The 27,805-nt window shown below is 37.1% G+C and overlaps 2 protein-coding genes across 2 annotated transcripts in view; one reads left to right on the top strand and one right to left on the bottom strand.

Annotated features, from left to right (window-relative positions):
• Window positions 1-27,805, bottom strand: part of RALGPS2 (Ral GEF with PH domain and SH3 binding motif 2) — a 156,626-nt gene that overhangs the window by 56,207 nt on the left and 72,614 nt on the right. The window lies entirely within an intron of this gene.
• Window positions 137-23,387, top strand: ANGPTL1 (angiopoietin like 1). The gene is made up of 4 exons (XM_007937613.1): window positions 137-959; window positions 18,848-19,041; window positions 22,033-22,303; window positions 23,200-23,387. Exons 1-4 carry the CDS (start codon window positions 137-139, stop codon window positions 23,385-23,387), a joined length of 1,476 nt encoding a protein of 491 aa, XP_007935804.1.

The following is a 27,805-nucleotide window of genomic DNA, read 5'->3' as shown; positions in this document are numbered from 1 at the left end:
TCAATATTAAAACTTTTACTTTAGATATATATTCTTTTATTATTAACTTTAAAAATAGATTCATATTAATTCTTTGTACTTTTTCCCTTCATTGATTTGTTTTTCTAAAGACGTCGTTATACAACCTCATTTCAAAATGAAGGCTTTTATCTGGATCCTAGGTGTGCTCTTCTTCATAGTAACAAGCAGTGGACACTGCAGAGGAGGACAGTTCAAAATAAAAAAAATAACTCACAAGAGATACCCTCGTGCTGCAGACGGTAAAGAAGAAGCAAAGAAATGTTCATACACATTCCTGGTTCCTGAACAAAAAATAACAGGGCCAATTTGTGTCAACACCAAAGGGCAAGATGCAGGTACCATTAAAGACATGGTCACCAAGATGGACCTTGAAAACCTGAAGGACGTGCTCTCCAGGCAGAAGCGGGAGATAGATGTCCTGCAACTGGTAGTGGATGTAGATGGAAACATTGTGAATGAGGTAAAGCTGCTGAGAAAAGAGAGCCGCAACATGAACTCTCGTGTTACTCAACTCTACATGCAACTCTTACATGAGATTATCCGTAAGAGGGATAATTCACTTGAACTCTCCCAGTTGGAAAATAAAATCCTCAACATCACCACAGAAATGTTGAAGATGGCAACAAGGTACAGGGAACTAGAGGTGAAATATGCTTCCTTGACTGATCTTGTCAATAACCAGTCTGTGATGATCACTTTGTTGGAGGAACAGTGCTTGAGGATATTTTCCCGACAAGACACCCATGTATCTCCTCCTCTTGTCCAGGTGGTGCCCCAACATATTCCTAACAGCCATCACTACACGCCTGGTCTGCTGGGAGGTAATGAGATACAGAGGGATCCAGGTTATCCCAGAGATTTAGTGCCACCACCTGATCTGGCAACTTCTCCCACCAAAAGCCCTCTCAAGATACCACCAGTAACTTTCATCAATGAAGGTGAGTTACCTCTTACTGTTAAAAATGCAAGTATTAGGCTAATAGGTTTTGTGGGTTATAAAACAATACTTCTAAGAATTGAACTTAAACATCTCCCTTCCCAGCTCTGAGGCTCTAAACAAACAAACAAAAAGAACAACAACAAAAAAACCCTGTGCTGTTGATACTGACTCATAGTGACCCTACAGTGCTGTTGATACTGACTTGTAGTGACCCTACAGGACAGAGTAGAATTGTCCCATAGGGTTTTCTAGGCTGTAATCTCTGCGGAGGCAGATGGTCATGTCTTTCTTCTGCGTAGTGGCTGATGGGACCATTTGAACAGTCAGCCTTTCCATTTGCAGCTGAGCACTGCACCACTGGGGCTTCTACAGGGTCACTAAGGGTCGTAACTAACTCAACGATAACCAGTTCTGAAGCTCTAGGAGTTTATAAAAACTTAAGCTTCTTCTGTGAAAAAAGTAGTCTCCCACCCAATTTTTACAATTTAAATTACTATCTCTGAAACAGGAGTGAGCCCGTGACCCACTCCTAACCTATGGAGTACTGCTCTCTAACCACTCTGTCTGCCTTCACCTGGGTCCTCACTACTGTTCAACAATCCTTTTATTTACTGCCATCCTCCTAAATGTCACAAGGAACATTTAAAAATGTTTTCATTTCCTTAAGCCTATAATTATACTTCCTCTTTCTTTCCACTCTCAGCAGATAACTCATCTGTGAATACTACTCATCTACTACTGCAGTGGAGAGGGAGCTCTGGTAGCGTAGTGGCTAAGGCACTTGACTGCTAACCAGAGGCTGGTGGTTCAAACCCACCAGCCACTCCTCGGAAGGAAGATGGGGCAATTTACTTCTGTAGTGATACTGCCTCGGAAACCCAAGAAGGGGTCGCTATGAGTCGGGTCTGACTCGACGGCACATAACAACAACAACAACTACTACTGCAGTGACTTTCAGGTCTGGGGTTCGTTGTTGGTTTATATCTTTAAAATATCTGTACTAAACCCATGCCTTCTTGCCTCAGCCTCAAGAGAGAAAGGCATTCCTCCTATCTTCCAAGGCTAAACAAGCTACAATTTGTATCTTATATCCAAATAAATATGAGTAAGTCTTCATGATCATTAAAAAAAAAAGAAAAAAAAAAATTGCACTGATCCTGATATAATCCAAAACAAAACAAACAACAACAACAAAAAAAAAAAACCCCAAACTCACTGCCAAAGTGGATTTCAACTCATAGAGAACCCTCACTGGGTTTCTGAGGCTGTAAACCTTTATAGAAGTAGATTGCCCCGTCTTCTTTCTGTGGAGTGGTTGGTGGGTTTGAGCAGCCAACCTTCTGGTTAGTAGTCAAATGCCTTAGGCACTACCCCACCACAGCTTTTTATTTATACCTACCTTTATTTCTTAATTTAATTCCTTCCTCTCTTCATTTATTCAAAATCAGTCACTGATCTAGGCATCCAGAATAAAGGATGAATAATTTATTTTTTGTTTCAGTTCAGTAAGCTCAATGATAACTTTCTGAAAGAGTATTTAAAAATTGCTGCATTAATTGTCTCATAAACAATTCTCCTGAATCTTTTATAAAATGATAAATGATCTGCCTCCTTAAGAGTAGAGTGGGAAAACCCAAATGTCCAAAAGTTTTTTTTTTTTTTTTTTTAAAGAAAGTATTAAGACATAGTTCATTCACCATTGTAAAGGCAGGACAAATAGCTTTATAAACTATGAAATAATTTAAAACAATAATACCAACAACAAAAACACACAACCAAGACTGGAAAGAAATACATCACGAAGTAGTTATGTTTTTCCACAGCAGCTGATATCACATGTTTGCTTTCCTGGGTTTCCCTATTGTAATATTCTGACACTACTTCTCTCGGTCTTTTCATTGGCATCTTTTTTCTCCTCCTATGCTTCAAAAAGGAGCTCTGGTGGCCCTGTGGCTAAAGGATTGGGCTGCTAACCAAAAGGTTGGTGGTTTGAACCCATGAGCCACTCTGCAGCAGAAAGATGTGGCAGTCTGTTTCCATAAAGATTACAGCCTTGGAAACCCTTCAGGGTAGTTCCACTCTGTCCTATAGGGTCTCTACTATGAGTCGGAATTGACTCAATGGCAGTGGGTTTAGTTTTGCTTTCATGCTTAAAGAGTTCTTGGATGGAGCAAACAGTTCGGAGGTTGCCTACTAACCAAAAGGCTGGTGGTTTGAATCCACCCAGAAGCATCTTGGAAGAAAAGCCTGGTAATCTACCTCCGATAGACCATTGTGGTTGCTGTGTGCCTTGCAGTCGGCCCCGACTCACAGCAACCCCTCCTTGGGTTTCCGAGGCAGTATCACCATGGAAGTAGATTGCCCAATCTTCTTTCCGAGGAGCGGCTGGTGGGTTTGAACTGCCAGCCCTCTGGTTAGCAGTCAAGTGCCTTAGGCACTATGCTACCAGAGCTCCTCTGACTGAAAAATCTCACGGTGCACCATGCTACTCTGACACACCCGTGGTCGTCACAAGTCAGAACCGACGTGAGGCAACTGGTTTTGGTTTCTTTATGCCTTAAAAAGGCTTTCTTCATATTATTCTGCTTTAGAGGTCTCATTCACCTACTTGAAGGTTTCAAGTATCACCACTGCTCAGATGACTCCTGAATAGAGAGCTATCCCTCCTGATTCTCACCAGACCTCTATGTTTGCATCTGGCTATTCTACCACTGCCTCACAGGCTGCTGCTTCCTCTACTATAGTGCCTTCTTCTAGTGTGTCTGTCATAGCAGATTTCAAGGCTTACATAATACCTGGAATGTTACGTCTTCTGAGATTCAAACAAACACCTACATGGCTCTTTCCCCAAATCGCTGACTATACTTTGAACATGTTTTCTATGACATATTACACTGAAGTTATTTGTTTGCACATCTCTCCCTGCTACACTGAATGCTTCTGAAAGACAGCTGACTTTTCATTTTTCTATCTCAAGCACCTAACCAGGATTGTGCTTGGCACATTGTGCTCAGGTAGGCACTGCAATAACTACCTAAGGAAAAATGAATGAACTACTAAGTCCCCAAATCATCTTTTTCCCAAACTTGTATTTCTCTTTTTAGAAATAATATTTTAAAAGTAATATATATTTACTGAAGAAAAATCTAGAAAATACAAATAAACTTTTTAAAAAGCCTCACTGAATATTCAAACACTCAGAAATAAACCCATTTAAAATTTTGGTAATAACCTTAAAATTATTTCCTCTTTTTTTTCCCTCTCAGAACTGTAATCAACAGTCATAGCTTTTTCTGTAAGTACATCTATGATTATATCCTTAGGGTAAGTTTGTGTTTGTAAAATTGATGGATTAAAGGGTTAAAATCCCCCTCTGCTACCTCTATTTTGATGTATGCTACGTGCACTTCAGAATTAGTTGGCACAACTTTGACACTTCCCTCTTGCCCTATACATCTAGTTAAATAAGTTCTCTCTTTCCCTTTACAGTACTTGCTCTTCATTTCTATCCAGATCCAGAATTCTAACTTAGACAGAAATTATCTATGGCAGTAGCTAGAGGATAGAGCCATCCTGGGTTACTAGCTGTGTGATCTTGGGGGAGGGGAGGACAGGAAAGGATTGCTCTTTGCTTCAGTTTCTTCATCTGTAAAATGGGGTAAGAATAGTACTTACTTCACAGAGTTTAATACTGGAAAAGTGCTTAGAATAGTGCTTTGCACATGGTTAATGTTCCAATGTTAACTTTTACTAAAAATCATTTAACAGTCTGCCAAGTGGTCTAATTCCAATTTCTCTCTCCATCAAAATATACATGGCCAAAGAGTCATCTTTTAAAATTACCATTTTGATCACATCACACTTCTGCTCAGCAGTTCCACAATGTAAACCAGGAAAAGACCAAATTGTTTAGACTGGGTAATGAATAATGTGCCCCTCAAAAGGACCAAGCCACTTCTCTAGCTTTTCTTCCACTAGTTTAAAAAAAAAATAAAAAAATCTGTTGCAATAAAATGAATTCACTCCTAGTCTGCTAAATATCTCCTGTGTTTTCTGTCTATTCAAATGATAAGAATCAGATAAAACTGTAGCTCCTCTCTGAAACCCTTGTAGGCTCTCTCAGGCTTCAAGAGATGGTTCATTTCCACAAATCTCTCTTTACTCTATAACATGTATACAATACTTTGTATATTTCTTCCTGGATTATCAACTATCTTTATCTTTCTTGGATTATCAATGATCTTTACATGTACCTACAACATTCATGCACCATCTAAATACAAGGTCTTTCAACTAGATTATAAGTTCCCAGTCGGTGGATACTGTGCCTTATTTGTAGATGCTGAATACTGATTTGATAATACCTTTTGATAACTTCTTCAAGATGTCATTCCAAAGACTTTCCTGAAAATGCTTTTCTACATTACATAGCTCCAGAGTCATTTTAAATACTCTTCTAACTCACTAGCAACAGGCCAGAGTGTCATGAAATTTGCTAAATGATTGTCATTATTACTATCCCTATATCCTTTGATTTCCAAATGACAGATGTGTAAAAATGGTCCACTGGGTATATAAAGAAAATATAAGACCTTATATTTATTTTTGATATACTTTAAAAAATTATGTTTTTGTACATGCTTTAATGTATATAATTTACCAGTATAGTACTTTGTATATAATACTTATAAATAAACATAATTGAGGTGTGTGGATTTTTTTTAAACTGATGAGGTGGACAATTAAAAATATGGAGGTGGTTGCCATGGAGTATTCTACATGGGTCCTAAATATTAAGTGGGTATCTGGTATCACCAAGGTTAGACAAACATTTACACACTAATGATTTTTAAAAAATGCTTATATAAAATGAGACCTAGCAGGTCTAGGCTGTATCATATTGACTTTAGTGTAATAAAAATCTGATATTAAAGAACTAAATCCCTGTGTCAAAAGTGCCCTAACATATACATTTGCTTTAATGAAGCAATGATGCATATATTCCCAATACACTAATCATTAATGTGAAAATTAAGAACAGGTAGCACTTTTCCCTTATTTTTGGTTTCTTATTTTTATAAACATTTACTTTTTACTGTTTTATTCTATAAATGTTAGGTTCTTAAACTCAAGGACATAATTGATACACACTAAGAATGTTCATTATTATACTAATAAATGTAAGGGAAAGAGTCTAGAGTTAAGAAATAGAAAATCTGACTCTCATTATCTTTGTTACGTGACCTTGGATAAATCATTTTGCTTGTCTCTGTTTTCTCATCTGTAAAACGAGAAGGCTGGTTGGGTTGAATGATTTTAATATCCTTTTTCAGTTTTAATATTCTATGATTCTTACCAAATATAAATTACTATAAGCAGCAATAAACAGATTTGGTCTTTTCTTTAATAGGCTAAAGTCTTTGCACATATTTTCCTTCTGACCGATTGGAGGAAAAATATCTAAAGCTGTCTGGGTGTTTGTTCAAAAAGGATAAAGATAATTACTGTTATACTTATTTTTGCACCTAGAAGTCCCTATTACTGCATTCCACATGTAGGTGCATGACTTTTATAAACTCCAAATGCATAATGTGAAAACGCACAACAAACTGTATTCTTTTAAAAGTTGTTTTAATGACAGTCAATTTTATATTTTCTTTCAAAATTGTTATAAATATACTTCAAAACAAGAAAAAGGAACTTATTGCAAATAAGGAAATAATTCTATTACTTTAAAATAAATTAGCTCCAGAAACAATGCCTCCCTCTACCTTACAATGTTTGGGAATATAATCACAGATGCTGCATTGATGACAAATTTGGATCAATCAAATTCTTAACAGCTTGTGTTATTCAGTGGCTTCATTTTGGGTTACCTTTCTATGAAGGAAACACAACTGTTTTACAAATGGTATATTTTAACATCATTTCTTGTAGCTGAATGGTGTTGGGAAAGTTCCTTCACAGTGTACTGGAACACAGATCTGAGTGTCAGGAAACTTGGATCTGACAAAGCTTTCCCAAGGCCTTAAAAGAGACTGCTGTGATAGATAATGCAATGCATGTGAAAGTGCTTTGGTCTGGGATGGCCTGACTTATCATTAATTATTATACTTTTCTTCCCCCTGCACTTTCCTGTATGTGTTTTGCCTTGCTAGAATAGATGTAGAGTATCAGGACATAAAAGGTAAACTTAAGAAGTAAAACCTGAAAAGCAGTCATTAGAAACTAAAAATGTACTTTTTAGTAGATAAGGTCACTGGGTGGTACAAATGATTTACGTTCAACTAATCAAAAAATTGGTGGTTTGAATTCACCCAAAGAAAGAAAAAAAGGCCTGGTGATGTACTTCCAAAAGATCACAGCTACTACACCTCTCTGGAACGCAGCTCTCCTCTAAAACATGCGAGGTCACCACGAGCTGGCATCGACTTGAAGGCAATGGGTTCTGGTTTTAGTGAGTAATAATTTTAAAACAACAAATATTTGTATTTTGGAAGTTATGTTTCCTATGAATAGATTTTTTAACTGGTTCCAATGGAATACTTACATTAATGCTTAACAAAATAGAAACACACACAAACCCAAAATTCAAGAATACTGGTCAAGTAACTAGTTATGAAAAAATACTTGGTAAATGCTTTAGTAATTTTGAGAATAAAAGCTTATTAACTGCAGTTTAAACTTAGAGGTTAAGAAACTAAGTTATTATTATTATTATTACAAGAAAGAATCTATTATCACTCTAGAAAATATGTGCCTCAAACTTCCTATTCCAGATATGCTGTTGAATGTACAGTTAATTTACAACTCAGTTAAAAAGTTTACTTTCTAAAGATTTTACTTGCAGACCAATTATTTGAAAACTACATTGGTTACCTTTTTAATGTCCTGCTCCTTTCTTAGTTATCTAGGGCTGCTATAACAGAAATGCTACAAGCGGATGGCTTTAACAAATAGAAATTTATTCTCTCACAGTTTAGGAGGCTAGAAATCTGAATTCAGAGCATTGGCTATAGGGGAAGGCTTTTTCTCTCTCTGTTGGTTATGGAGGAAGATTATTGTCTCCTTTCAACATCTGTGGGCCTGGCATTCCTTGGAGATCTACATGCATCTTCGCATCAATCTTCCTTCAGGTCTTACAGGTTCTCAGCACAAGGACCCTGGGTTCAAAAGTATGCTCCACTCTCTTGGTGGAAGTCAAGTCCCCTCTTCTTTGCTTGCTTCTCTCTCCTTTTATCTCTTATGAGATAAAAGGTGATGCAGGACACACCCCAACAAAACTCCCCTTACATTGGATCAGGGCTATGATCTAAGTGAGAGTGTTGCATCCTACTTTAATTTTCTTACAACTGGTTGGCTGATCACATCATAAAGGACATTATATTATTACATAACTGCCAATTTATATTATTATATAACTGCCAAGCCACTGAGAATCATGGCCTAGCCAAGTTTTTCTGGGGGACACAATTCAACCATGACATTCTACATCCTTTAACCACCCTGCCCCTCAAATTCATGTCCTTGCCACATACAAAATACTATTACCCCATCATATCATCTCAAAACTCTTAAATTAACTCCAAGACCAAATTCTGTCCTGGAGCAAAATTCCTCTTCATCTGTGAATCTAGAATATAAGTTATCTGCTTCTAAAGTACAGCAGTGGAACAAGCATAAGGTAGACATTTCCATCATAAACGGAAGAAATTGGAGGGAGAACAGAGATAATGGAAACTAAGCAAGTAAAAAACCCAGAAGAACAATTTACATTAGTACTCAAAGCTTGAAAATAATCCTCTGTTCTCTGAGACCATCTAGGCAATGGCCCTGCTCTCTGGACTATGACTGTTTGCCATGTTCTCTGGATTCTGGCTGGAGGAACCTCAGCCCTGGGCTTCACAGCTCTATTTTCCAGGCCCACTGGGACAACAACTCTGCTCCCTCAACTTTGGGCAGCCTCATTACTCCAAATGAGTGGAAATACCTCTCCCTTGGCCCCAGCAGGCCCAGTTTTTCTGGCTGTTGGGCATAACAGCCCTGTCTCTTCAGCTCTGGACAGTGGGTCTGGACCCATCCCCCTGGCACTCATGAATGACAGCCTCCCACTCTGGAAATAAGCTGGCGAAGATATGAGTCTCCGAAACCTAGTAAGCTGTGACCCCACCATTTGAGACCCCCAATGTCATGCCCCCACCCTTTGAGACTGTGGCACCGCTGCTTTCCATGCTCATGTTTCTTGTCTCTTCAGCTTCTGCTTCCTGTTTTCTTGCCCTCTTAGTTCCCTGGGCTTCTTGGGCCAGCCTGGCTTCTGTCCTGCTTGGCCAAGTGTTACAAAGTTCTTTAGCTCTACTGTTAAGTGCCTGTAAGCACCTCACTCCACCAGTAAGCCTCGACACGAAGGTGCTCAGTTCTCTTGTTCTGTGGGTTGGCAAGCCTAGCTCCACTGACAAGTGCCCAAAGGTACCACACTCTACCAGGAAGCCTCCTGCCCAAAGGTACTCAGCCCTCTCACTCCATGGATCAGCTTCCATGCTGTTTAGTGCTGGTCTCCTGATTCTGCTGCCACTGTTTCTCTGCTGCTTCTCACCATATGCACTGTCTCTAGTGTTACAGCTCTCCTCACTTCCTTCTGAGCCTTCACCAGAATTGTCTTTGATTTCTGTAAGTCCACCAACAGTCTCTTCAAAGCAATCTAGGCTTTTACTATTAGGCACCTTAAAACTCTTCCAACCTCTACCCATTCACTACCCAATTCCAAAGACACTTCCATTTTAGGTATCTGTCAGAGCAGCACCCCTGTTATGGAACCAAATTCTGTCTGTTATCTAGTGCTGCTACAATGGAAAAACCAAAAGAGGATGGCTTTAACAGAAATTTATTCTCTCATAGTTTGTTGTTGTTGTTACTTGCCGTCGAGTCGGACCTGACTCATAGCGACCCCTCCTTGGGTTGCCAAGGCAGTATCACTACGAACGTAGATTGCCCAACCTTCTTTCCGAGGAGTGGCTGGTGGGTTTGAAATGCCAGCCTTCCGGTTAGCAGTCAAGTGCCTTAGGCACTATACAATTTAGGAGGCCATAAGTCTGAATCCAGAGTGCTGGCTCTAGGGGAAGGCTTTCTGTCTGTGTTGGCTGTCCTTGTCTCCTTTAAACATCTATGGGCCTGGCATTCCTTGAAGATCTACATATGTCCTGGCATCAATCTTCCCCTGAGTCTAGGAAGTTCTCAGTGCAAGGACCCTGGATCCAAAGGATGCACTCTGCTCACAACTCTTTTTTCTTGGTGGTAGTCAGGTCCCCACTTCTCTGCTCATGTCTCTCTCCTCTCATCTCTTATAAGATAAAAGCAGCTCAGGCCACAACCCAGGGAAATGTCCCTTACAATGGATCATGGCAGTGAGTAAAGCTACTGCATCCCACCCTAATCCCCTTATAACCAATTGGCTGATCACATCAAATCATACCATGATGGACAGTTACATCATTGCAAAAGACATCATTACTTAACTGCCAAACCACTGAGAATCAGCCAAGTTGATACTTAGTTTGAGGGGACACATCCAATCCATGACTTTCTCCTATCATAAAAAAGCACAGGATTGGGGGGAAGTAAGGAAATAAATGAGAAACTGACAATAAAAAAGGAAGGATTTTCCCTGTAATTTTAAGTAAGTAAAGCTGCTATTCAAAGGGTGAAATATTTTTTTCCTTTTCAACCCACCATTTGTTCAAAATATGGATTATTAATGAAAATTATATTTTGGAAAATAATGTAGCATGGATGGTCAATACGTTATTTTACCAGCCACTCTGTGGAAGGAAGACCAAGTAATCTACTTCCATAAAGGTTTATCGCCTCAGAAAGCCAATGGGGGTCGTTATGAGTTAGAAGTGACTCGATGGTAGTGGGTTTGGTTTGGTTTTTATATAAAGCTAAATCACATAAACTGAGGAAGAGAGTGACCCTTCCTTCAAACTCAATGTACAGAATTCCAGTTTCCTGCTTTGAAAAAAACCCAGTTGTGTATCATAGAAGATGAAGATTATACCAAGTCCCTATTTAAAAGAAAGACAGTTCCAATCTATACCCTTTGAACAATGGTGAACAAATTCCTGAATAATGTCAGTTTTTTCTGACAATACGCAAAGTGGTCAGTTAAATTTGAACTCTCAACAATAAAGCTGGCAATTTTCCATTAGTTAAGACTTCCTATTAAGCAATGTTATTTATGGTACAGAGAAAGTAGTAAAACATTTAATATAGGAATTATTTGTAATCAAATGCTAGATCAGAAAATAAACAAGTTATGCAAATAATATTGAAAAAAATTTTCTGCCAAGATCAACAGTATACAGTAGGCTAAAACAGGTTAATGGTATATTTTATAAAGTAAACCTAAGTAACATAGTCTAGTATTTACTATCTTTATTGAGGAGAAGAAAATAGATGTAAGCACTGCTAATTTTATCGTTAGGTTCTGGAAAGAGATTTTAAGTAAGTTTTCCTAAGGCTTTATATCAACTAAGTCTAACAGGCATCCAACTAGCAAACATAAAAACTACAAAAATAAGTCGAAATTAAAGTTGAAGATAATCTTAACTTTGCATGAATTGAAGTCTTACCAACTAAAAGCTGGATTTAGGAAACCTATAATTCTCCAATTTGCTCAAACATTTGAGTACCTATTAAACTCACTGCCACCGAATTAATTATGACTCAAAGCAACCCTACAGGACAGAGAAGAACTACCCCATAGGGTTTCTAAAACTTCAGTCTTTACAGGAGCAGGTTACTACTACATCTTTCTCCTATGGAGTGGCTGGTGGGTTAGAACCTCCAACCTTTCGGTTAGCACGTCAGTACTTAACCACTGTGTCACCAGGGCTCCCTGAGCTAAATAGCAGAAAAAAGATCTGTGGACAAATAGTTACAGAAATTTCACCAACCTTCAAAACTTTAATATTTCTATTTTACAGCAACTCAACCTAATGAAAGTCCAACTTCTGAATGAACATATATATTTAAATATAAAATATAAAGTGTTAAACTATACTCAAATGAGTACAAAGCAAACATTTACAAAAGTGACACTCACCAACAGAATAAGCAAATTTCTGAAACCAGAGATACTTACATGTATTGCAACAAAACCACTTCATGTGTGCACTAACTACTATACTAATAGGTTGTAAAATAAGAGCAATGTTCCTCAGATATTCTTGACTGCTGAATGACAGTTTGGAAAAAAATCTGGCTAACCTGACAAATAACCATGATGATTGCACTTTTAAACCAAAGCAATCAGAGCTTCAACTCTACAACCTATCTCAAGAGCTCAAAAATACCACCCTTGTCAATCTGTATTTCAGACATACTAAACTTGTAACTCTTCTAATACTAATACATCACTTTCTCTTTTTTTCTCCATGCTTCTGTACATGTTACCCATGTGTGGCCTTATCAGCTTTGTCATCCCCACTGGCCTACTCCCTACTCAATTATTAAAACTCAGCTCAGATGCAGGTAGACTCTGATGCCTATCTAGTCTCTTCCCAGCAAATCTTGGTTACCCATTTTGCCTATGTGGTCCCATGTGTCCTGCATAATTCTACCAAAGTACCTTTTTTTATAATAATTTTTTCTTGTTGACAATATAAACAAAAAAATATAAACATTTTCACATGTACAACAATGACACTGAATATTGAATTGTACAACCATCCCACCCTTGCTTTACTTCCCCCATTAACATAAATTGACTGTTCCCTAAATGTCTGCCAAATATCAAATCCGTCCTTCCTACCAAAGCACTTGTTATATTACAGTGGAATTATCTCTTTACTTCTTTCCTCATCTCTCACTTGACTGTTAAGGCCTCTTCTCTAGCCTTTGAGCCTAATAAAGTTCTTAAGCCTATAACAGATACAGATACTTCTTGAAAGAATAATGAAGAAATTCTAGAAACCACTGTGGCTACCAAGAATCATTTTTAGTTCAAGAAATATTTGAGTGCCTAAGTGGACCCGAAGTGTGAATACATAACCAAAAGATACAGTTCTTGTTTATGGAGAGTCCTACAAGTAAACAATTGAGTATGTTACCATTCATTACATAAAACAATCTAATATGGAACTGGGAATCATACTTTTCTTTCCATCTTATTCCCACATATGAAATTAAATTCTTTCTTTGACCTGCATACGTATTTCTGTAATGTGACTAGTGAAAATAAAAAAAAATGTTATCAGTAAAACAAAGAGGTCATCTGGTTCACGTGGAATTTTCCCAAGTTTTGTGCGACACCCAAATGGCTAAAATCAGCTATTATTTCTAGTGAATATTGCAGAAGTTTAGGTTTTTCAGGAATACATTATTTCACTACTGTAGAAATGACTGTAGATTCATGTTTGACTAGTCATATTAAATTTATTAAACAAATGTATATTCCCTATGAACTAGTATGTGTCAAGATAAACAATAAAGAAGGGAATTAACAGTTATTGATGATGATTACTTTGTTAAATAGTGTGCTGTGAATACTTTTTCATTTGAATATAAGAACTAAGAAGGTAGATAATTTTAAAACAGTAATTCATGTTGAATTTAAATGGAATGTGCTTTAATTTATGGGCAGACTGATAAGCTTAACACATTGATTTTATCATAGTCCTCCGCAGTTTCAAAACCTATTTATGGAATTTTGCTGACTAAGATCCTAATGAACACAGAAGCATAAATTCTTAACAAAGTTTTTGCAAAGTGAATTCAGCAATATTTAAACAGGATAATACACCATAACCAAATCAAGTTTATCAAAGGGATACAAGGCTGGTTTAACATTCAAAATATAGTCAATAGTCTGTCTGTTCAATGGAGAAAGAATAGTTTCTTTAACAAACAGTGCTGTGACAACTGGGTTTCTACATGCAGAGAAATAAGGTGGAGCCCTGCCTTAAGCTATATATGAAAATTAACTAAAGATAGATCAATAACCTCAATATAAGAGCTAAAACCACAAAACTCTTAAAAGAAAACATAAGAGTAAAACTTTAGGACTTCGTTTCTAATAAGGCATCCTTACATATCACACCAAAAGCACATGTAACAACAACAAAAATTTTCAATTTAATCAAAATTAAAACTTTTGTATCAAAGGACGTTATTAAGAAAATAAAAAGATATCTTACAAACAAAAGAAAATATTTGGAAGTATATATCAGATTAGAGTTTAATACATAGAACATATAAATTTTTCCTACAATTCAACAACAAAAGAAAAGAAAAACAACCAATTTAAAAATGAGCAATGGAATAAACATTTCTTTCAAAGAAGATATTCAGATAGCCAATAAGTACATAAAAAGGTGCCCAACATCATTAATCGTTAGAGAAATGCAAATTAAAACACGTAGTGCCTAAGGCACTTGACTGCTCATCAGAAGGCTGGCAGTTCAAATCCACCAGCCACTCCTCGGAAGGAAGATGGGGCAATCTACTTCCGTAGTGATACTGCCTCGGAAACCCAAGGAGGGGTCACTATGAGTTGGGTCAGACTTGACGGCACACAACAACAACAACAACAAGATACTACTTCATACCAAGTAGAGTGAATATTATTAAAGATGAAAAAGAAAATTAGAGTTGGTAAGGATGTGGAGAAATTGTATTACTGGTGGGAATAAAAACTGATGTAGCGACTATGGAAAAATTTGTCCTCAAAAAGTTAAACACAGACTTGCCACATGACCTAGCAATTCTACTCCTAGCTATACAGCCAAAAGAAGTGAAAGCAGGGACTCAAAGAGACAGCTGCCTATCAATGTTCATGACAGCATTATTTACAGCAGCCTAAAGGTGGAACAACTCAAGTGTCCATCAACAGATGAACAGATAAACAAAATGGGTGTATACATATGACAGAATATTATTCAGCCATAAAAAAAAGAAGTTCTGATACATGCCATGACATGACATGAATGATCCTTGAAAACCTTATGCTCTATGAAGTCAGTCAGACATAAAAGGGCAAATATTATATGATCCCGCTTACATGAAATATCGAGAGTAGGCAAATGCATAGAGCCAGAAAGCAGATTAGTGGTTGGTTACCAGGGGCTAAAAGGAGGGGAGAGTAGAAGTTATAGCTTAATGGGCAAGCGTTTCTGTTTGGGGTGGTGAAAAACGCTTTAAAAATTAATAGTGGTCTTGGTTGTTCAAAATTGTGAATATGATACCACTGAACTACACCCTTAAAAAATGGTTTAAATGCTAAACTTTATGTTACACATATTTCACCACAATGAAAAAGAAAACACAAGCAATACAATCCACTACATTAATAAACAAAAAAGGAAACCCGTATGATCATCTCAGTAGATACAGAAAAAACTTTTGACAAAATCCAAAGATCCATTCATGTTAAAAACTCTCAACAAACTAGAAACAGAAGGGAACTTCTTCCTTCTAATGGAAAACTTTAATTAAGGAAAAACTTTTATTCTTTGGTAAATAAGCACTTCATTTTAATTTTACCAAAGTTTTAATTGACAGAGATCACTGATAGTTACAACACTATTTAAAGGAATGTAACATGCTGGCCCCTATTCTGGTATGGCAGTTTAAGCTATTAGTATAACCCTTCCACACACAGATAACAAATATCAACTCTTGACAAAATACAAAAATTAACTATCTGAAGGCACCAGAAAGTAAACAAAATATACAGACAGATACTGGAGGAATGTATACAGTTAGAAGAAAAGACATAGAATGTGGTTCCATCTTGGCTTTCAGCCTATGGGCAGGCTGCAGGCAGTCTCTCAGGCCTGTAGAACAACAGCATTTGGGGCACCCAAAACCACTGTTAGTCAAGGGAGGAGAGATCCTGGAAAAGAGAGGGGCCAGAGAGGAGGAGCCAAAAATTCTGTGTATAACCTCCACCCAAACCTATGGTTAATCCCTGAGCCATGTCCACGTGAGGCAAATTATAAGGATGAAAGAAATGAACAGATTTGATATGCTGCCCAAAAAACAGCCAGCACAAAGCGCTTGGCTGTGAACTGAAAAGGTCGGCAGTTCCAACCTACAAGCAAAGGGAGAAAAGACTTGGCGATCTGCTCCCACAGAGATCACAGCCTAGGAAACCCTATAGGAAAGTTCTACTGTCATTCCGGGCTGCTATGAGATGGAATCAAGTCGATAGCACACAACAAAAACAAAACAAAAAGTCAGCACTTTTCAAAAGAATAAAGCAGAAAGAATCTAGTCTCCACAACATAATCTTCACAAGTGTTAAGATATTATTCAAAATTTTCTGGCAATATGAACAAGCAGAAAATATGTGACCCATTCTAAATAGAAATGAAAACTAACAGAGACCAAACCTGAAGTTACACAGATTGGAATTAGCAGACAAGAATTTTAAACAGTTATTGTAACTATGTTCATACCTTAAAGGGAAGTATGTTCATAATGAATACAAAGATAGGCAGTCTTGGCAGAGGAAAAAAAAAAAAAAGCTATAGAAAACAGTCAAATTGAAATTCTAGAACTAAAAACTGCAATACCTAAAATAAATATACCCCAAGAAAGACAGCGTAAGTCTTCCCTCTTTTTCATTTTTTTTTTTTTAAATTAGCAATCTTTGGGGTCTACAGGCATTGTACTATCATACAAAGAAACAGAAGTATCAGTGAAGCAAAACAACTTAGACTAGAGAAACTGGTGATTGTTCTACGTGGGTTTCAATTTCCTTGTATTTAAAATGAGAAGGCAGATTAACGGATCCATTTAGTTAACAGAAAATTGACAGCCTAGAAATATTTAAGAAATCAGAAGAAAAAAATAAAAATTATTTGTCTTCAAAGAATAAATCATAGTCTCCTTAAGAATACCTTCTTTTAAAAATATAATTCTGTAACTATTTAATGAGATGAATTTTATCTCAATAAGGCCCCAAAGGGACCCTTTATATCCTTATATAAGACACAAAGGTAAGAATCTTCACTTAAACTTTTAATTCCTGCTAATCACTGATACTTAAACTCCAGGACCATTCAAAGACTGTCAGCAAGCCAAAGAAGCTGGGCATTCAGTCAGTGGGATTTATATGGCACAGTATACATATTTCTCAAAATCTCAACAAGTCTATTACGAAAGCACAGATTTTCTTATAAGAAGTTTACTTGACTAAGCTATTTCCACATAATTACTAAAATTTATACACATTAGGATTTAAAAATGTATAGTAAATACAAAATGTGACAACCAGAATGTCAACACTTTTATTTTGTTCTAACAGATCTTTAGGGTAATTTTTATTTTTGAATCACTTAATGTATTCTGCATGCTTTATAAAAAACAATGGCCATCTTTCTTTAGACTGAAAAAATGCAGAAATCACAAAATTCAAGAGTCACATACTGTACAAATGATTTTCCAAAATATTTTGTCATTTTTTCTGAAATTTGAAGGACTAATTAGTGCATTAAAAAATGGGGAGAGAACATACAAAACTGTGAAATCACACATTGAAATGGGTTCAATTTGAGTTTACTACCATTTAAGAACCATGACCTTAGATTAACTAGTTAGTTCCTTCTGTGTAACACCTATAAACCATAATAGGGTTGTTGTGCAAATTAAATAAAACTACTACTGATCATATAAATTAATACAATTCTTTAGAAAGTAATTTTGGCCAACATTTCCTGAAATACATTCCTATGGATTATTAACAAGTATTGTATAGGGGAAAATTTTAAAAGATTCTGTAAGTTTGAGAAACCGTGGTCTCTTTACTTTGAGGCTTCTCAGTCTTTAATACCATGAATATACAGTGAAACCTATGAGAGCTAGAACTTGACAAGACTGCCTTGTTTTTCTGGGTCTTCCAAGTTTCCCATCTTTGACAGGGTACAGTCTTAGCACTTTTCTATCATTCATTTTAGTGGAAAATATTTGACTTTTCCTTTTCTGATAGGTTTCTGCCTTATATACATCCTAGTTTTTGCAGGTTTGACTGGAGCTCTGGTGGCCTAGTGCCTAAGGCATTTGACTGTTAACCCAAAGGCTGGCGGTTCAAACCCACCCAGCCACTCCACAGAAGGAAGACTGGGGAATCTACTTCTATAAAACTTCACTGCCTCGGAAACCAAGAGGGTTGCTGTGAGTTGGAATTGACTTGATGGCAGTGAGTCTGGTTTGGTTTACTGTACATTGTGAATTTCCAAAAAGCGAATGTAATATTTATCATTCTAAAACTAAATTGGCCATGATACCACATTTTCACTGAGTATCTCAAGGCACTAGTGGGCCACTAAAATCAAATTTCAGAAACTATAGTCACTATCAATAGTTGTAAAAGTGTTGCTACTTCCTTAATCTTGCAGATAAATCCATCCGCATCTTTGTAAGTAAATATGAAAAAAGTTAAGATAAGACTGGAGACACTCTACAGTGTTATTTAAAATAGTAAAATTCACAAGAAACCACAGTGACAAAAGAATAAACATAAATATATTGACTTAAAGGACTATTATACAGCTAATGTAAGTAGCTGGAATAGAGCCCACAACCCACAGAAAAGACTGTTACAATGAAAAGACAATCCAACTTTGCATGTGAGGATTACAACAATATTAATAAGTATATATCTATGAACAAAGTCTTAAAAGAACAGTGCAAAATGAAGTAAGTTCATGTTCCACAGTCAGACTGGGTTAATTCTTTTTTTTTTTTTTTTCCTGTTTCTTTAATTTTTGTAAAATGTTGTTGAATAAATACAATGAATAAAAACCAATAACTGTAAAGAAAGACACAAAGGTAAGAATCTTTACTTAAACTTTTAATTCCTGCTAATCAATGATACTTAAACTCCAGGACCATTCAAAGACTGTCAGCAAGCAAAAGAAGCTGGGCATTCAGTCAGTGGGATTTATATGATTAAACCTGAAAACAGCAATGGACCAATGCAGTTATGGTGTGAAAACAGTCTGGATCCCGGGGGTTGGACTGTTATTCAGAAAAGAACAGACGGCTCTGTGAACTTCTTCAGAAATTGGGAAAATTATAAGGTAAATCAATGATTCAAACTTGGGGGAGGTGGAACAAAGCAGTTTTTGTAATACTGTCTATTCTATGTAATAAACAAGATTTGGAGTTTAAAGATAACTATCCATATATTATTTCATTACTACATTTGTTTAAAAGATAATTTTTATCTCTGTATTTAAAGTCAAAATTAAAAAAAAAGAAAACATAAAAAGAACTGAAGATTTACTTTCAATTGTCCCCTTTTCAGTCTGGATGACTTACAAATATACCTTGCAAAGATTAATCTTAAAATTACATTTTCTAAGAAGACAGTTGTTTTTTTAAATTTATGTACTTGATGATATCTACCATCACGTGTACTTAAGCAGTAATATAAAGTTATAGGACTTCAAGAAAATGATGCCGTTTCTTGCACTAATTATATCTGATAATCATGCCATCATGTTCCAAGATTATGACACTAGACACTGGTGCCGTTGGGAAGTGATGCACACCTGTGCTTTCATGCAGCGTGAGAATCATGTAACACCAATTTCGGGAAGATAAAGAACTGGTCTGTACTATTAATTTTAATGCTGATCATGCTAACCTTATGAGCAGTATATATCACCACAATTTAAAGATGGCAGATACAAGAGATAAAATTAAGATCCTTTACAAATCCTTATTCAAACCTTCTTATTAGGCATCACATTTAATAGACCATATTAGCAATGTATTTTAGCTGGTGTTTCTACTAGCTTAACGAACATTGCTTGGTTTACTTTTTGCTTGTTTACTTTTATCTTCTAGATTACTAATTCCCCATTTAGAACTGTGAAGTAACATATGATTACTCATTCTTAGGTGAAATCTTATTGGCAGCTAAAAATGGGACAGTAATACATCCACGTGAGAGTTGCATAAATTTCTGAATCCATCAACAGCATAAATGAGAGAAGGCAAAATCCCTCAACACAGTCTCCTTGAAGATACAACTAACATGTTAAGATCAAGTTTACCAAGTCTTCTATTTTGCTGTACACCTGCACTGTCAAGTGCTTACTGAAATAGGATAATTACATATTTTTTTTCAAACATTAATTTAAAAATATTCACAGGAAAAACTTTGAAGATTACTATTTTATCTTCTTATATTTACTAATTTGACATAATGGGGCTAAAAATCAGATATTATTCTAAATATACCATGATTTTAAAATATACAATGATCTTTATTGAACAATCATAATAATCTGCTAGATATCCTTTTGTTGCTATGATGGAGATAGTATCCATACGCTTTTAGGGGAAAAAGAAAATAGTGCTCTCTATGGTTGAGACTAGGAACACTTTTTAAGGATCTGGGGTTTAATAACTAATGTTTTTAGTAGCTATGAATAAACTTCATTCTCTTTTGCTTTTGTATTATTTGTAGGTTTTTTATTTTTATTTTTTAATTTTTATTGCGATTTCAGTGAAAGTTTATTGAGAAAATTCATTTTCCATACAGTAGTTCACACACATTTTGTCTCATGACACTGACTGCAATTCCCCACACCTAACAGCTTCCTTGACACTTTGCCCCATAGTTATCTTTTCCCTGGGTCCTTCTCTCCCATGCACTCCTGCCAGCCCCGCGCTGTCTCCCTGTACAAACACTTCCCTGCTGTTCTCCCTTGATTGATCACTCCAAGGAGTGTATCTACCTGATGTAAATGTTCACCCCATATGCCTGTCTATTCTTTGGCTAGAGCCACAGGAGTGAGTTCAATTCCAGAGCTGAAAGGTGGTTAGGGACTACAGTCCCAAGGGTCTCACCAAGCTCTATCAGACCAGTAAAACTGTTTTTTTTTTTTTTTAATAATTTTGAGTTTTGTTCTACATTGTTCTCCCATTCTCTCCTGTACTGATTCCCCTCCAAGTGGTTGACAGTGGTAGCTGGGCACAATCTAGGTCTTCTGGTCTCACAGTCATATAGGCTGAAGACTGCGTGGTCTACCAGTCCCTTGGATTAATTGTTTCCATTTGTCTTTGGTTTTCTTTGTTCTTCTTCACTCTGGATGAAGAGAGACCCATCATTGAATCTAATCTAGATGGTCACTTGTAAGCTTTTAAGATCCCAGTCGCTACTCACCAAAGCAGGACGTCGAACAGTTTTTATGTAGTATGTTATGTCAATTGAGCTTCATTTCCCCTGTGAACATGGTCCCAACCCCACAGGTACAACTACTCACTCCCCCTGGGTAGCTGGCTGTGGCCAAGAAGCCACTACACTTTGCCCCTTGTCAGTTCTACTATACACCTGGAGAGCCTTACAGTGCATACAAATATGCAAGTAGAAACACTGTCTGCTAACCCTACATATGGGCACACTATCCCCTGCCTAGACATACCTGATCATTCAGCCTGTCTATCCATCTATCTGGGAGCTCTCATAGCGTAATGCCTAAAGCACTTGACTGCTGACCAGAAGGCTGGTGGTTCAAACCCACCAGCCACACCTGAGAAGGGAGATGGGACAATCTACTTCTGTAGTGATACTGCCTCAGAAACCCAAGGAGAGATCGCTATGAGTCGGGTCGACTCAACGGCAAATAACAACAACATCCACCTATCCACCTATCTACCTGTAGATCAATGTTTGCCATCACTGACAACATAGTACTGTACATGCAAAAGGGTTCATTTTTGTTGTCTGTACCTCCCATGTACTTCTGTCTTCCTCTTCCTCAGTGCCACCTTGTTGATCACTCACATTTGTTACACTGCCCTTCCCATCACCCAAATCATATATTATTGATAGGTTTTGACAGCAGCTGTGTAAATAAATTCTGATATATTAAAAGAAAGCAAAATAAAACAAAGTGACTATGTGGGACTTAAAAAGATCAGATGACTAACTAAAATGGAAGCTTACATCACCACTGAAATCAATGATCAATATTTTAATGCTATTGACTGTTTAGAACATAAAAATGTTTAGCATCTCTATATTTATTTACATGCTTATGATCTTTGTTTATTAACAGAAAGGGTTTGGAAACACTGATGGAGAATACTGGCTTGGACTTGAAAACATCTATATGCTTAGCAATCAAGATAACTATAAGTTATTGATTGAATTAGAAGACTGGAGTGATAAAAAAGTCTATGCAGAATACAGCAGCTTTCGTCTGGAACCAGAAAATGAATTCTATAGACTGCGCCTAGGAACTTACCAGGGAAATGCAGGGGATTCTATGATGTGGCATAACGGTAAACAATTCACAACACTGGACAGAGATAAAGACATGTATGCAGGTGAGCAAGAAAAAGTTACTACTGTAACTTTTATTTATATTTCTAAATTTATGGATACTGTGGACCAACCAAAAACCAAACTCACTGCTGTTCAGTCACATCCAACTCATAGTGACCCTGTAAGACAGAATAGAACTGCCCCATAGGGTCTCCAAGACTGCAAATCTTTATGGAAGCAGACTGTCACATCTTTCTCCTGCAGAGCAACTGGTGGGTTCAAACTGCTGACTTTTTGGTTAGCAGCCAAGTGCTGTAACCACTGTGCCCCGAGGGCTCCTTAGGTACAGGGATAGAGCAGTGAAAAAGTTCTTGTCCTTTTTTGGCTTATTCTCTAGGAAGAGGAGACAAAATGATTTATCAGGTGGTGACACATACTCCAGGAAAAGATCAAACCAAGTAAGGAAACAAGAAAGTGATGGGCTGTAGGGGATGCAGTGGGTGGTATTTTATATGGGATGGCCAGGAAAGGCTATCTGAGATGGTCACATATGAATAAAGGACTAAAGGTAACGAGGGAGGCAAGCCATCTGGATACATGGGCTAATGAGGTAGGAACATTTCTTAGCAATTCCTTATCTTTCCTTTCCATCTCTCCCTCTCTCACATACAAACATTGTGTTTTATTTACTCTGCTACCAAGAATATTAAATCCATTTCCAAAAAGCATGTAGTAGAGAGATAAAGAGCAAGATGAAAAAGGAAATTCAAGTGATCTTTCAAGGAGTTAATACTTAAGCAATAGCAACAGAACACATGAAAAAAACACATTATTAAGGTAAAGGTAACTGAAATCAGGAAGAGAAGTTCAAATTAAATTGTTCCAAAGGTAGAGAAAGAGAGTTCAATGGTTTGCAGAGTGCCACATTTAGAATAAAACTTTTATTTTTTCCTCAAAGGAAATTGTGCCCACTTTCATAAAGGAGGCTGGTGGTACAACGCCTGTGCCCATTCTAACCTAAATGGAGTATGGTACAGAGGAGGCCATTACAGAAGCAAGCACCAAGATGGAATTTTTTGGGCTGAATACAGAGGCGGGTCCTATTCCTTGCGAGCAGTTCGGATGATGATCAAGCCTATTGACTGAAAAGAAACAGTCTCCAAGACACAGAACTCTGTATTTTCCAGTTATTAAAAATGTAAATGTTACATGTATATTGTTTTACAGAATTTATTTCTACAAATACAGTTTTTAAAATGAGTTTTACTGTAACTATAAAAAGGGATCTATGAATGTCACTTCATCTTCCTCCAACATATTGCAAACGTGTATCTGTATCCATGTCCTGGTTATTTTAAAAATATATCTACTAAATACAGACAAAGTTTGTTTCTAAAATGTAAATATTTGCCACAATGTAAAACAAATTAATAGCTTTATTTGAAATCAAAATTGAGTACATGTTCTAGATACTTAACAATTTATTTAAAAACTTTCTAAGACTGCTTGAATTTCCAATGGAAAAATAATTTTAAGATTTCAACCAAGCAGCACATTTTATTTATAAAAATATAGACAGGAAATTGGAGCGAAAACTCTAGTTTTGCCAATAGAAAATAAGTTTTTGCATTGAATAAAAAAAAAGTTATTTCAAACTGAATTTGTGCCTTTTACATAAAATAATGAAATCTGATTTTTTTGGCAATATATCCTACGCTGATTTTCTCAAGAGCTAAGTGACCCACATATTAAGAATACCACTTTCAAAAACAAACAAAAAATGTACAAATAATGCATTCAATATTCAAATGGTTAATTTATGAAAACAGAAATACACAAATGTTTTTCTCAGTATTATCTTCACAGTATTTGCTGATGTCCAAAATCTCCTGAAAAGCATTTTATGTTAGTTACAAAATCAGCAAAATACTAGTATTGTAATAGTTCAGAATATTTGGAAAGCCCAAGACTTCAAAGATTTGACTTTTAATTCTAAAGTTATTTATTAATAAAACCAAACCAACCCACTGCATCAAGTCAATTCCAACTCATAGTGACTCCATAGGACAGAGTGGAACAGCCGCATAGGTTTTCCAAGGCTGTAAACCTTTATGGAACTAGACACATCTTTCTCCCATGGAACAGCTGGTGGGTTTGAACTGAACAACTTTTGTTTAGCAGCCAAGCACTTTAACCACTACACCACCATGGCATATGTATATATACATACACACACATATATATTTAGCTCCGGTGGTGCAGTGCCTAAGGCATTTGACTGCTAACCAGAAGACTGATGGTTCAAACCTACCAGCCACTCTGCAATCATTTTACAATGGCTCAAACTCTCTCTCCTCTGACCACACCAGGAGGAAAAAATAGGCTATTTCTAATTTCTGGGAAGAATTTAGTATCCAAATGTTACATCAAATCTTATTTGAGTAAAATTCTACCCAGGGCACTCCACTTACTGACAGAACTACTGCATTTCACCTAAACATCTAAAATTCTATGAAAGGCACATCCTGCAGAATTTTCCAAAGCGAAATATTATTAAAACTAGAATAATATGAAAATCAAACTACAAATTCAGCTGAATGCTAAACTTCCTTGCCACTAGGGGTCTAGTGACATTCTGCTCTTCTCCAGAGACCTGTATTTGATTCTTTTTTGGGCTTCCTGGAGAGCTTAAGAATGACTTTTGCAAATAAGTTCCGTAAGAGCAAGGAATAAGAGGTAGTAATTTTATGATGGTTGAGTACAGGTGCTAAAGTCAAAACTGCTTAGTGTTGTGGGTCAGTTCTACCACTTACTAGCTGTGTTAGTAGGGCAATTTTTATATTCTTACCTCAGTTTCCTTATCTACTAAATGGGGATACTAACAGTACCTAGCTCATATGGTTACTGTGAAGATCAAATGAGGTGATACTTGTAAAATATTTAAAATAATGACTGACACTAGTAAGCACCAGTAGACTTTGGCTGTCATTATTACTGCTATACATCTATACATCTTCTGCATTATCTAGCATGATGCCTTGCATGTTGTTGCTGTGTGCCGTCGAGTCAGCCCTGACTCATAGACCCCTCCTTGGGTTGCCGAGGCAGTATCACTACGGAAGTAGATTGCCTAGTTTTCCTTCCGAGGAGTGGCTGGTGGGTTTGAACCACCAGCCTTCTGGTTAGCAGTCAAATGCCTTAGGCACTATGCTACCAGAGCTCCTGTGCCTTGCATAGACTGGGTGAAAAATACATTAAAACCCAAGTTTTCAGGCATAAAATTACATGGATCCATGATTTTCCACCATTGCAAAGCTAACAGAGTTATGTCAGCTATTATGGCAGGTAGTTAAGACTTTGGACCATAAAGAAATAAAAAGAAAAATTAAGGGAAGAATAGCTACACTAAGAATTTCAGCCTGAGAATATTGTGACAGATTAGATTAGATTACTCGTATGGCAGGTCCAACAGCCAGTTATTCTGCAGGTCACCTACAAATACATACGTGGTTGCCGTACCTTCAGTAAGATTAAACTGTAACTTTATAGTGGTTTATAGAAGGATTCTTTATGTTCAGTTGTTTTAAATAAATACAATGCAGTTTATCCTAAAGAGGATTTAGCCTCTACTCTGCAGTGGCACAGTGCCTAAGGCATTTGACTGCTAACCAGAAGGTTGGTAATTCAAACCCACCAGCCACTCCACAGAAGGAAGACAGGGCAATCTACTTCCATAAAGATTTACCACCTTGGAAACCCAATGGGGGGGGGGCACTATGAGTCAGAATTGACTTGATAGCAGTGGGTTTGATTTTTTGGTTTTAGTTCTGTACTTAATAGGAGGCAATCAATATCTTGGGTACTTGGTCTCTCTGAAATAGACTTTTCAAACTTGAGATTTTAGATGATCCTAAAATTAGACATTACTTTGAGATTAAGTGGCTACTTAAGAATACACTCATCCTCATAATCCAAACCTGGTAGAGAACAAAGATCAAATTTTTAGTCTAATGTCCACTTGTCTCAAAGAACCATGATATGAGAATCCTAATTCTTCTAGTATTATATTTCTTAGGACTGCTGCTGGTAATAATATAATAAATCCATTGTCATTAAATTATAGTCATTAAGCACTTGCCTGCTAACCAAAGGGTTAGTGGTTCAAACCCACCAGCTGCTCCACGGGAGAAGGATGTGGCACCTGCTCCCATAAAGATTATAACCTTGGAAATTCTATGGGGCAGTTCTACTCTGTCTTACAGGGTTTGCTATGAGTTGGAACTGACTTGATGGCAATAGGAATAATAGAACACAACTACAAAGTTCTGTAATTATTAAAATGTTTTATATTTACTTATAGAACTAAGTAATGGAGTCTCCACATGGTACAAATAGTCAATGTAATTCAGTTGCTAACAGAAAAGTTGAAAGTTTGAGTTCCCCCAGAAGGGCCTTAGAGGAAAAGCCTGGTGATCTATTTCCTGAATAATCAGCCATTGAAAATCTTACGTAGCACAGTTCTACTCTGACACACATGGGTCATCATGAGTCAGAGTTGACTTGATGGCAACTGGTTTTACTAATGTAATATGACATATATTCAATCTTAATAGCAAGACTGTGTGCTGCTATGTGCCATTACCAAAAAAAAAAAAAAAAAACAAACTCACTGCTGACAATCTGACTCACAGAGACCCCTCCTTGGGTTTCTGAAGTGGTATCACTATGGAAGTAGATTGTCCAACCTTCTATCTGAGGAGTGGCTGGTGGATTTGAACCACCAGCCTTCTGGTTAGCAGTCAAATGCCTTAGGCACTATGCCACCAGAGCTCCCATGTGCCAATACAGTGTACTAGATTACACAGTGTGGCTTTTCTAGCCGTCTTTGTAAACTCCGTAGTGGAACTTGCCACGAGCAAATGAGTAGCTCCTGATTAACTGTTAAAGTTATCCACCTGGGGCATTTCTGTTGAGAGGAGTAGGAAGCAATCTTCTGGGAAGTTCTCTCTCTCTCTCTCTCTCTCTCTCTCTCAGGTGTACTGAATTCTGATGTTGGGATTGGTTAGTTTGGCCACTCTGCCAGGCTCAAAAGGAGCCCTCCAAGAGACAGGAGTCTCTCTGACTGCTGGGTGAGAAAGAGGTGCTGTTGAGAGAAACACACTCATGAGACACACACTGCTGAGGGAGACACCAAGAGACACGCACTGTTGGAGAGACTGAGTGAGACTGTCAGCTGAGAGACAGTGGGCTGAGAGAGACTAAGCATGTTCCTGAACTTGAACTGTAGCCTGTTGCTTCCTTAATAAAAGCCATACTCTGTGAGCTCTGTGTGGCTACTGCAGCAAATTATCGAACCCAGCAGAGAGCTGGTGGGTGCTATGGGAGGAATGGTTGGTGTCAAGGCAGGTGAAAGGGCTGGAGGGAGGCAGCATGTTTGGCCTCACAGGAATAGGCCTTGGGCTACTGATGGTGATTCTGTATTCCTCTTGTGGGGTTAGAGGAGGTCAGAAGATGTGACCTCCCTGTTCCTTTTGCAGCTATCAAGTCAATTCCAACTCATAGTG

Source organism: Orycteropus afer, unplaced genomic scaffold (assembly GCF_000298275.1).
Source record: "Orycteropus afer afer isolate SDZICR_OR568_19922 unplaced genomic scaffold, OryAfe1.0 scaffold00043, whole genome shotgun sequence".
Classification (NCBI taxonomy): domain Eukaryota; kingdom Metazoa; phylum Chordata; class Mammalia; order Tubulidentata; family Orycteropodidae; genus Orycteropus; species Orycteropus afer.
The sequence above is the reverse complement of the archived record's forward strand: the minus strand, read 5'-3'. Positions and strand labels throughout refer to the sequence as shown.